The sequence below is a fragment of the Aphidius gifuensis genome, linkage group LG3 (genome assembly GCF_014905175.1).
Source record: "Aphidius gifuensis isolate YNYX2018 linkage group LG3, ASM1490517v1, whole genome shotgun sequence".
NCBI lineage: Eukaryota > Metazoa > Arthropoda > Insecta > Hymenoptera > Braconidae > Aphidius > Aphidius gifuensis.
Window position 1 is genome coordinate 14,341,168 of NC_057790.1, and position 11,357 is coordinate 14,352,524.

Here is an 11,357-nt window from a genome sequence, read left to right on the forward strand (position 1 = left end):
AGACAAATATACCGCTGTAGTGCTCTTTGATATCTCCGGGGCCTTTGACAATGTCTGGTGGCCGCTGATTTTTGACGGGTTGCATAGGAACGGTTGTCCTAAAAATATATACAAAGTAATCCTTAATTACTTTGAAAATCGAAGAGTTAAAATCCAGTGGGAAAACGAGGAAATTAGTAAATTAGCTTCAAAGGGTTGCCCACAGGGATCCGTAGCGGGACCAGCATTCTGGAATCTTCAGTTCGACGGCCTTCTCAAGGTACTGGAGAATGAAATTGGGGATAAATTCATCGCGTACGCTGATGACCTTCTGGTACTTGTTTCTGCATCATCGCAGAAGGGACTGGCAGAAGAAGCTCAGCACGTTACAAATTTAATTGTGGAATGGTGCGATAGCGCCAAGTTAAAATTATCTAGCAGTAAGACAGAAGCGATGTTGGCGAAAGTGAACATGAAAGCGCCTGACGGAAGACGAAATGGACAGACCCCCCAACCCCGAATCCGTCAGAGGCAGATAGTCAACGTTACTCAAGGTAAAAAACGCAAAAGTAAACCTACTTTTGATCGCGAATTCATTATAAAGATTGGGGATCAAAGAATTAAATTCACTAACACCGTTAGATATTTGGGAGTATATATTGATAAAGAAATGGGGGTCACCAGTCATTGCCAATATATCCATGATAAAGTTGGATCTCTTGCAGGGAAACTCAGAAGAGTAGCGGGTTTTGGATGGGGATTAAACTTTAAAACCTTGAGTCGTTTGTATTGCGCTGTCTTCGTCCCAATAATGACATACGCGGCGGCCGGTTGGGTTGGTCTTGTTCGCGCATCAGACAAGATCATACTTGACCGAGCGCAGCGTAGAGTTCTTATTTCACTAACTTCTTCTTATAGAACAGCCCCACTTACAGGACTTCAAGCCATTGCAGGAGCAATGCCAATAAGGATCGCCATGAACGAGAGAAGAGCAGCTTACATGCTGAGGAAGAACAAAGAAGTAACATTCAACGGGAAGCTCTACAGACCAGATCCAGAACAACCAAATTCAATTTTCAGATCAATCCAGGACGAGGCAATAGACGCATGGGACGCAGAGTTTAAAGCAGCAGCAACAGGAAGGACCACACGTATTTTCTTCAAATCGATAAGAGATCGTTTAGATTGTGACTGTGTTGTGAGTGTTTGGATTCAAGACTGACTTCTACGTGACGCAGGTCCTCACTGGCCATGGGGACTTTAACGCTTATTTAAGCAGATTTGGACTCGGGGGCGGTGGGCCTTGTGATTGCGATGGAGAAAGTCGGGATGACATAGAACACTTTCTTCTTAAATGCCCCAAGTACGAAGCTCAACGAGTCGCACTACTTGATGCATGTGGAAACGACGAATGGCCAGAGACAGCTAGGTCGCTTGTCTCAAATAAGTCATTCGAAGTCTTCGCAAACTTTTGCTCTGAGTGTCTCTGGCTAAGAGAAGAAGAGCAAAAGGCCGTAAATTAAGTCCGCTTCGAAAACTAGCCACCTGGGATAAGTCGGAAGTCCCAGGCAGAAATGAAAACAGGCTTGTAATCTTCGCAAGAAATCTGATTCATTCGGTTAGACATCTACGGTCGCGCACTCCCTGATTGTCTTTCTTCTGACGATTCAGGCAACTAATCAAATAATTTATTTTCAGCTTAAAAACTACCACTCTGTATCATAAACGCGTATGTGCAGAGTGAGAAAATGAGGAGGTGCCTTAGTCTTCTCGTACCTCTTCAAAAACCGGTGACTGATGGGCTGTCACAACGAGCGAGCCTTCCCGAGGTTCCCCGCGTGAGTACTTAGATTATCAACCATGCCGAGCTAGTGTGCGCACAGTGGTTGATAATGTGAGGAAACCGAATCGCTCAGTTACAAGCATGTAACCGGCTCTGGATTTTTGCAAGTCTGCGATCTTGTCAGTGAAGTATCTGAGAGAGGGATGGGGTGACGATTTTTCTGTTGCAGCGGGCTCCGGTCTTCTGCGGCAGACACGTGACGGTATTCTGCCATATACGTGAGTGACCACCATAAGGTGCAAACTGAAATTATTTATGTCCTCAAAATACTGATTTTGTATATATTTAGTTACACACTTAGTAAGCAGCAAGTCATTATAAATTTTATTTTACATCCCTTACTTGTATCATATTCATTATTTTTATGACAGAACTCATCCATCACTAATTCTGCCAGAATGATGTTGAAATAGTATGGATACTGGAAAAATGTCTTCAAACAAAGTTTAAGTGTAATTCCACTAAAAAATTAGGTGTTGATGATCAAGTACGCAATAATAAAAAAAGGACTAGTCCTCAAACTAACATATACACAAATTTGTATATTATACGTATGACTGATGAATTTGTGCATATTGCAGTTTGAGGACTAGTCCATTGATATAACATTGAATTCAGGGTCTGTCCTCAAACTACTGATTTTGAATATTTTTAGATATACACTTAGTACTAATACGCAATCTAATTAATTTAATAGAATAAATTAATTTTTACAATGAAAATCAAAACAGCAAGTTACTATAAATTGTATTTTATATCATAAACGGGTTGATTATTGAGTTTTTTTTTTGTAACAATATGTATCCAACAACAATTTAATCAGTGTGGAATAATGACAAACTCATGACGTGAAAACGTCATGTGTTGTATGAACATGCATCTCTGGGAAATTATTGTTTATACTTTTTTTTATTATTGCGTACTTGATCATGAACACCTAATTTTTTAGTGGAATTACACTTAAACTTTGTTTGAAGACATTTTTCCAGTATCCATACTATTTCAACATCATTCTGGCAGAATTAGTGATGGATGAGATCTGTCATAAAAATAATGAATATGCAACGACATAGTGATGTAAAATAAAATTTATAATAACTTGCTGCTTGGATTTCCATTTTAAAAGTCATTTTATTATATTAAATTAATTTAATTACGAATTAGTACGAAGTGTATATCTGAAAATATACAAAATCAGTAGTTCGAGGACAGTCCCTAAATTCGCTGCTATATTAATGGACTAGTCCTCAAACTACGATATGCACAAATTTATATACTTATACGTATAATATATGAATTTGTGCATATCGTAGTTTGAGGACTAGTCTATTGATATAACATTGAATTCAGGGACTGTCCTCAAATTAATGCTTTTGTATATATTTAGATATACACTTAGTACTAATTTGCGATTTCAATTATTTTGATGTAATAAAATTATTTTTACAATGAAAATCTAAGCAGCAAGTTATTATAAATTCTATTTTACATCTCTATCTTGTTGCATATTCATTATTTTTGACAGAACTTATATCCAACAATAATTTTGTCAGTTTGAGATAGTGACAAACTGATAATGCTAAAATAGTATGTATTCTGGCAAAACTGTCTTCAAACAATTTTCGAGTTAAACACCATTTAAAAATTAAGTCTTGATCATTGAGTACAAAAAAATGGTATGAGAGAATGGAATGATTAGATTTTCAATCAAAATCTAAGCAGCAAGTTATTATGAATATTATTTGACATTTCTATCCATTCCATTTTTTTGTCCTCAATGTTCAAAACTTAATTTAAAAAAAAAAAAAAAAATTTAGTTTCTTTTATATCCGTATATGAATATTTAAAATAAAACTGCTAGAAGTATTGTTTACTATTCTCATTAATTGACTCGAATAATTAATATACTTATACAGGTTTTAGTGAGTATCATCTGTACTTAATTCGTCAATATTAAAATAATATTCTTAACTAATACTTCAGAGAAAAATCCAGTATAATTTTGAAACTATTATTTGTATCAAAATTAAAAATTGATACCGGATTATTCATAATAATAGAACTAGCTTTTGGAAATTTGCAAGTTTGAAATCCTGACTGATCAAATAATGTCCCCAAAATCGCTCTTAAACTAAATACGTTTTTTGGGGACTGTCCTCAAAATCTATGCCTTTATCAATAGTTCATTTCAAGGACATTTCTGCATTTTGAGGACCGTCCCTGAAAATTATTGAAAAAAATTGAGGGTCTTGAAATAATTCCAGAATAAAATATTTTTTTTGAGGACAGTTTTTAAACTAACGTCGTCACCTAAAAAATAACGGGGACCGTCCTCAAAATGCAGAAACGTCCTCGAAGTCCTGGATAAATGACTGAAATGGACCTCAAAAGCACGCCTACACATACATATTTATATATATATATATAATACAGTATGTCGAATTCGGCTAAAATGCGCAACGCTGCGCGCGTTTATAATTTTGTGAATAAGACACCCTAGCAAAATATAAAAAATATCGACACACTAGCGGCCAATCAGATCTCTCAAAAAACAACAACAGTGTCAAATAATCCATTATCGCAACACTAGAAAACGCTGTAATTAGTCAATAAATAAATATGACACACTTGGTTAAATCCCTTCTTTACCATCGTTTTTACTTCAATCTCGAGCGTAGTCGTACATTTTCGTAATCATGAGAACGGAAACACGCGAACATACACGAACTTTGTCTACATAAAGTAGATGACTGTAGATGTGTGTGGATGACAATGAAAAAAAAAAATAATAAAAACATGCCACAACACGTTTCGTAACAGTTGAAGTTCGTGTAAAAAATCAACACAATAAATTTATTTATAATTTATATGTGTCTTTTAGTGTATAATTTTAAATAATAATAATTTAAATAATTTTAAATAATATTAACAATAATTTATTGTTATAAAAAAATGTCAGATAGTGAAGAACCGGAATATATCCGACAAAACATTGAAGATGCAATGAATAATATTTTGCCTGAAAAATCAGTCAAAGTATATGAAGATAAATATAAAAGATTTTGTAAATGGAAAAAAAAAAAAAAGATAGTCAAGTTCCCTAAGGTGCACCCTAAGTGTTCCGTAGGATTTTTTATTTTTTTTCTTGCTGTTTTCAAAAATATTGTAAAAAAACAGTTTGTGACACTACATATCGTTGAATAAAAAAAAAAAATAAACAACCGAAAAATTTGAAAAAAATATCGTAGAGTCTACAGATAAAGCGTCGTCGATTAAAACATTGTCGGAATTGATCGGTCAATATTTGGAATTGGGCCATGTCCAAAAATGGGCATAATAAATCTAATAAGACCCAAAAAGTAAAAAAAATATCATATCTGTTTTTGGAAAAAAAAAAAAACCTAAATTTGTTTTAACATCGACTAATTCGGTTCAGCGGTTCAAAAAATATTGTAAAAAAACAGTTTGTGACACTATATATCGTTGAATAAAAAAAAAAAATAAACGTCTGAAAAATTTGAAAAAAATATCGTAGAGTCTACTCATTAAGCGCCGTCGATTGAAACATTGCCGGAATTGATCGGTCAATATTTGGAATTGGGCCATGTCCATAAATGGGCATATTAAATCTAATAAGGCCCCAAAATTAGAAATAAATTTGACGATTGCTTTTGGCCAAAAAAAATAAAGAAAATAAGCTTCTCACAAGCCAATTCGATTCAGGCCTTCACGTTTTATCTCGAAATAACAAAAAGTCACAGAAAAGCGAAAACATAAGTGTCATACGGAACACTAATAATATACCAGCTACAACTGACAAAGTTGTCCTTGTGTATCTTAATGAATTATCAAAACGTTATACCACAAGTTTCAGTTCCAGCTCCAGTATATCAATTTAATAATTGTCAAGAAAATTTTGTACATCCATAAAAACATGAAAAATTTGGAATTTTTTTTTTTTTTTTTCAAAACATTTATGATCAACAAATGATAATTTATAAGTTTAAAAAATTTAATTCTATTTTTATGTTTAAATAATTTATTGTTCAAATTTATTAAATTTTTTCAAATTCAAATTGTTTTTCTTTGTGTAATATTTAATATCCTTAGAAAAAAAATTAAGTACAATTAAATTTTTTTTTTTTTTCTGTCATGCTTACTATAATAAAAAAAATACAATATAACTTCATACATTCGTTGTTGTAATTTTTGTTGTAATAATTGTAGTAATTGTTTGTGTTGTTGTTGTTGAAGTTTGTTGAATCTCTGTTGTTGTTACAGTTGACGTTGAAACAACTGATGATTTACCAACATCAACTGGTCAAGGATTTTTATATTTTATTGGTACAAAATCTTCAGTACTTTTAATTGTGTTTTTTATGTATCCAGCTGGTTTATTTTTAGGTGACCAATTAAATAAATTTGCACCAACAGATTTTGAGGTATTTTTAAAATTATTATCTACACCATAAAAATGGATATTATTAATTAAGGGAGAACGGCCCCCATTGAAGGAAATTATGAACTCCTTTTTTTATTGTGTTTTTAGATAGTTAAAATTATGATGAATCTATTGAAACTAATTTCTACGTTTCTTACAGACTTAGTTTAAGAGTTATAATGTTTATAAAAAAAAAATTTAACATGGGCTCTTATGGAGTAATGAAAAAATGACCCTCCAAAACTGTAGTTATTGCAAAAAAAAGTATAGACCGGAATTATTTTGTATAGTGTTTTTTTGTGAATATAAGTAAATGAAATTATTTAGAACAGATTGACAGTTTTAGTTTTGTCAGTTACTATCTTATTGTTTATAAAAAATAGCAATGAACGAAAAAAAAACGCTAATTTTATCATTTTTTTTTTCTTGTCAACAAAAATATGGCAACTGCGCATTGGATTCGTGTTATAAATTTGATGGTATATTATCGACTGCGTCTCTAAAACACGTGTCTACTTAGATCAAGTGTTGCCAAATCTCTCTTGTTGTGTAGGTGTGAATTTTTTTTTAATTGTGTGGGTAAAAAAAATCAAAAGTTTTCACGTCAGCGACTGGTTTTGGTACAGGCGAAAAATAGAGCTCGGGGACAAAACTTTTGGTTGATATGATACGTACCGTTCTTGCTTAATTATTAATATAAGCTTTTTTTTGCTATTGTCATAGCCTCTTCAGATATGACAATGGCTTGTCCATTTCTCTTGTAAATGAAGATGAAGCGATGTTTATGTATTTATTATTAATATAATTATAATAATATAATATTATATAATTCTTAATAATTCATATAATATTCTTTTAATATAAACAAATATACATATTACATATATTATCAGAGCCGGGAAGTTCGTCTGTTATTTCAGCTTGCCGTAAATACCATGGCAACATGGTGAAATATAGTTTAAAAAAAAGACGATCTGAACCTCGTACATAGAAAAAATGGCCCCAACAAATGGCCTTATTTTTTTTGGCCTCTTAAAAATGGCCTTAAAAAATGGCCTTATTTTTTTTGGCCTCTTAAAAATGGCCTCAAAAAATGGCCAAAAACATAAAGCCATTTTTTAAAGCCATTTTTAAGGAGCCAAAAAACCATTTGAGGCCATTTTCAGACCAAAATAAAACCATTTTATGAGGCCATTTTTCATGTACGAGTTCAGATCGTCAATACTATTCCTGTATTGGCTAACTCCTCTATGTATTCTTTATATTTGTTATGTTTTGTTTTTGTATTTGTTTTTTTTCGGTCGCCTCATTCGACATATACTGTATTATATGTATAGTTAACTACGTAACTCATGTAAAATTGCAGTTAGATCACTCGCGCCAAATGTGTTGCTCTCCGAGACACTCGTGTCTACTCGAGCGCCACATTTGGCGCTTGTTGAACTAAACTGCAAATTCACAACTCGTTACGTATAATACTAATTTTTAAATATATATAAATATATACTCAAATTTGCCCAATTTTATATATAAAATTTATATATTTCAATATATATATTTTATATATATTTTTTTCGTGGGGGAATACAACAAATCGTAACTCATTTTTTTTCTTATTTATTTCTCGCATTTTTTTTTGTTCTAATGGTTTTTTTTCTAATGAATTGTTACGTGACAGGTTTAGTTTTAGTTTTCATAACAAAATAAACAATATTTTAAAGTCCTCTATTTAGTAATTCCCAACCGGGTAACAGGATTAGAGGTAAATGTGCGTAGTTCATCGTTAAAAATGTTAGACTTGAATATTTTCAAGGCGTTGTTAATCTGGATAATCAACCTTGTAGATAGAAAATATCTTGATGATAATCACTTGATAATAAAAATGGCGTAAATGTTAATTAATTTAACAACACCCTTGGTAGAAATGCTCCGTCGAATCGACATCGGGCCCGACTTGATATCGAGATAAAATGTATAAGCATAGGGAAAAATTTGCGCTCGAAGACCAGAAAACTTAGAAAAAAAAAGAAGTTCTCCCGCCGGGAATCGAACCCGGGTCTTTTGCATACCGTGCAAACACCCTAACCTCTAGACCACGGGGCTTCTTATTTTTTCTAAGTTTCATCAAATTAACTCCGACGTCCTTCTATTTTGATAAAAAAAAAAAAAAAAAAAAACAACAGAATATAAAATTAAATAATTATTACATAAATCTTTTTCTTTTGACCTGGGTATAAAATGAAGAAAAAATAAAAGTTGTAATGTTTTAATAATTTTAAATTGAGAATAATAATTGAGATATAGTAAAAAATGATTATTACTTGATCAATATTAATAAACCATTGAAAATTTATATATTCATAAAAATTAAAATCAAGTAATTTAGTCACTTGATTTTCAATTTTACAATCAATTCAATTATTAAATTTCGTCATTAAATTTACATAGTTTGTCTATCCATTTCAATATGTAAAAATTTGGAATAAACAGTAATAACATTTTCCCTGTTGGAGTAATTTTTGTTTATGTATTCATTATTGTTGTAAAAAAATATACAGAACATTTTAGAGATATTCTCTTCAATCTTGTAAAAAATTAAATAGCCAACGATATGGCACTGCGATTAAGGTTCAGGCTTTGTGACAGGGAGGTCACGGGTTCGATCCCGACCAGCGACGCCATGTATCGAGTGGTAGGAACAAGCAGGCTGTACCGCTCACGTTTTTCGCGGTTTTCTTGGGCTATAATAGAAATTGGGTACAGTTTGAATGCATTACAAGAGTCAACATCCAAGAGTCTGTAAAAATGAGTTGTAAAGAGTTGATGGTTGGAAATACAGAAATACATATATAGAAAGTGAGACTGTGAGGCACCGTGTTAAAAACTTCTTCATAAGAGAAGTGTAGCACGTTTAATACAACTCATTTTATTATATCATCAATACTTATACATACATATGCGCAAATGTATTATATAAATATGTGTGTATATATGTGCGATGCTTTCGAATACATTAAAAGTTTTTATATATAAATATACATTATGTTGAATTAAACTTCTGAAAGAGTTTAATTTAAGATTCAAAAAAGCTAAATTTTACTTTTGTTTTTTCAAGTAGAACCAATTCTTCCTGATTGTATACCAGATCTAACTAAAAAATATCAATCAGAATAGATAAAAAATATATTGTTTTGGAAAAATACCGTAGATTTGAAGGTAGCGTTTCGTTTGCAGCTAAATTTAAATCGTTCAGTGCGAATCCATAATCTCCAAGGGTCATCAAGACATTAGCTCTTTCCAATAAAGCCAAAATCAACGAATAGCCGTTGTCGATCGATTGTACTTCCCCTATTCATAATAACACAATGATAGCACAACTTGACAACAGTTTTTTCTCAATGGAAAACTCTAAAAATTATCTTGAAAAAATATTTTACCAGTAGGAGTTGCTCGCAATACAGCTTGACTAAAATACAACAGAGCAATTTCTTTATTTCCTGTTGAATTATACTTCTCGGCTTCTAGTCTTTTCAACCTAGAAATACAAGCATCTTTGTCGCGGTAAATGTGTTTGACTCTGCTTAATGTTTCCAATATAGATTTTTTGACGGCTGGATCAGTGAAAATAATTTTGATTCGCTCTTTATCTGTTTTTATCTTTTCACCGAAAGTCGTTGATATCCAAGAATTTCCAGCTGATTTGCAAACTAATTCACTGAAATCGCGAAAAAAACCTTTTGATTGTGATCGAAGCGTTTCTAATGAACAGCGAGATTTATAGTGTTGGTTTGCTTTTTCCATTTTGTGATGCCTTCTATAATAAATATTAACTGGGAAGAGCACAAATAATAAATTGCTTTTATTCTATCTTATGACATTTGAATGAATTCGATAATTCTACTATCACTGATAATATAACTAATATGTGTTCAACTAAAGAGAAGCAACTTACTTATACACTACCGACTTAAGTGCACCGACTTGAATACGCTTACAATTATTCGTTCACGTGCTATTTTAGTCCTTTCTTCGAAACGTAGCATTCAAAGCGATGTACATACTCATCGGAAGAAGCATATAGTATTATATATGCTTCTAGTAAATACCTTCGAGTAAAAAAGTTTCTGCAATTATTCGTCAGCTTTTTCTCAAATGGTGCAATTCATGGAAACATTTTTTTTTTTTATGTTACTTAATAATGATTCATTTCTTATTAACTTTCTTTCAATTTTTTGTTTTTTAAAATAACATTGATGAATAAGAAATATCTTAATTTATTATTCAACGTTTACATTAGTAAATCTTTAAAAATTTTAGTCTTGAACAATTTTTATATTCTTAAAGACTAAATGTTTCCGAAGTGAATTACATCATAGATGAACGAAACCATTTTATTTTATGTCTCAGTAGATAAAAAATGTGTTATGTCCGAATTTCCCCGTTTGTAGTGTAAGTAATTAGGTGTACTTACGTGTTTGACCGTAATCTTGCGTTTAATAGATCAGGTCCACAGCGTAGAGTTAAATGACTTGGGGCAAGAGAGCGAAGTGAAATTTCTACTGTTGACATCTACAGTAAAAATTAATGTAAATTATAATAAATGAGTTGGAAAGCCTTAATTTTTGTATACAAAAGTGGCTCATTTTTTCCTTTTTAAAATATGTAGAATAATTATGACGATATTTTTTTTTTAATGTTTTACGTTTTATATTATATTTATTATGATACTATTTTATAAAAAAAAGTATGTATAATTATCAAAGTTATATATGTAAACGAAAAATATATTATATTTCAAACAATAATTCGAGATATAGTCTACTCTTATTGATATAAGGATGTTACATATGAATCTTCTATTCTAATTTCCGGTATAGTTAATTCACATGAGCTCAAATTCAATGCTTTTCTTGTTTACTTTCGTGAACTAACTTTTAAATATTTTCCTTCACATTTCAAACAGGCTTAGGACTGGCAGCATTGAAAATACTGGCATGTTCAAAAATATTTGTTGTGTATGTATATATATATATATATAATTCGCGAACATATTTTTTTGACGATTGGTGAATTTGAGCTATGGTGATTTGAATG

At 31.5% G+C, this 11,357-nt stretch overlaps 1 protein-coding gene across 1 annotated transcript in view; it reads right to left on the reverse strand.

Moving 5' to 3' along the window:
* Positions 1-10,768, reverse strand: part of LOC122852022 (SET and MYND domain-containing protein DDB_G0273589-like) — a 58,160-nt gene extending 47,392 nt beyond the window's left edge. Inside the window, exons 1-3 of the mRNA XM_044151573.1 lie at positions 10,735-10,768; positions 9,701-9,978; positions 9,467-9,611 (exon numbers count right to left, since the gene is read on the reverse strand). Coding sequence (XP_044007508.1) covers positions 9,467-9,543 — 77 coding nt within the window. The 5' untranslated portion in view covers positions 9,544-9,611; positions 9,701-9,978; positions 10,735-10,768. The remainder of the gene's footprint in view (positions 1-9,466; positions 9,612-9,700; positions 9,979-10,734) is intronic.
* Positions 10,769-11,357: the final 589 nt, after the last annotated feature.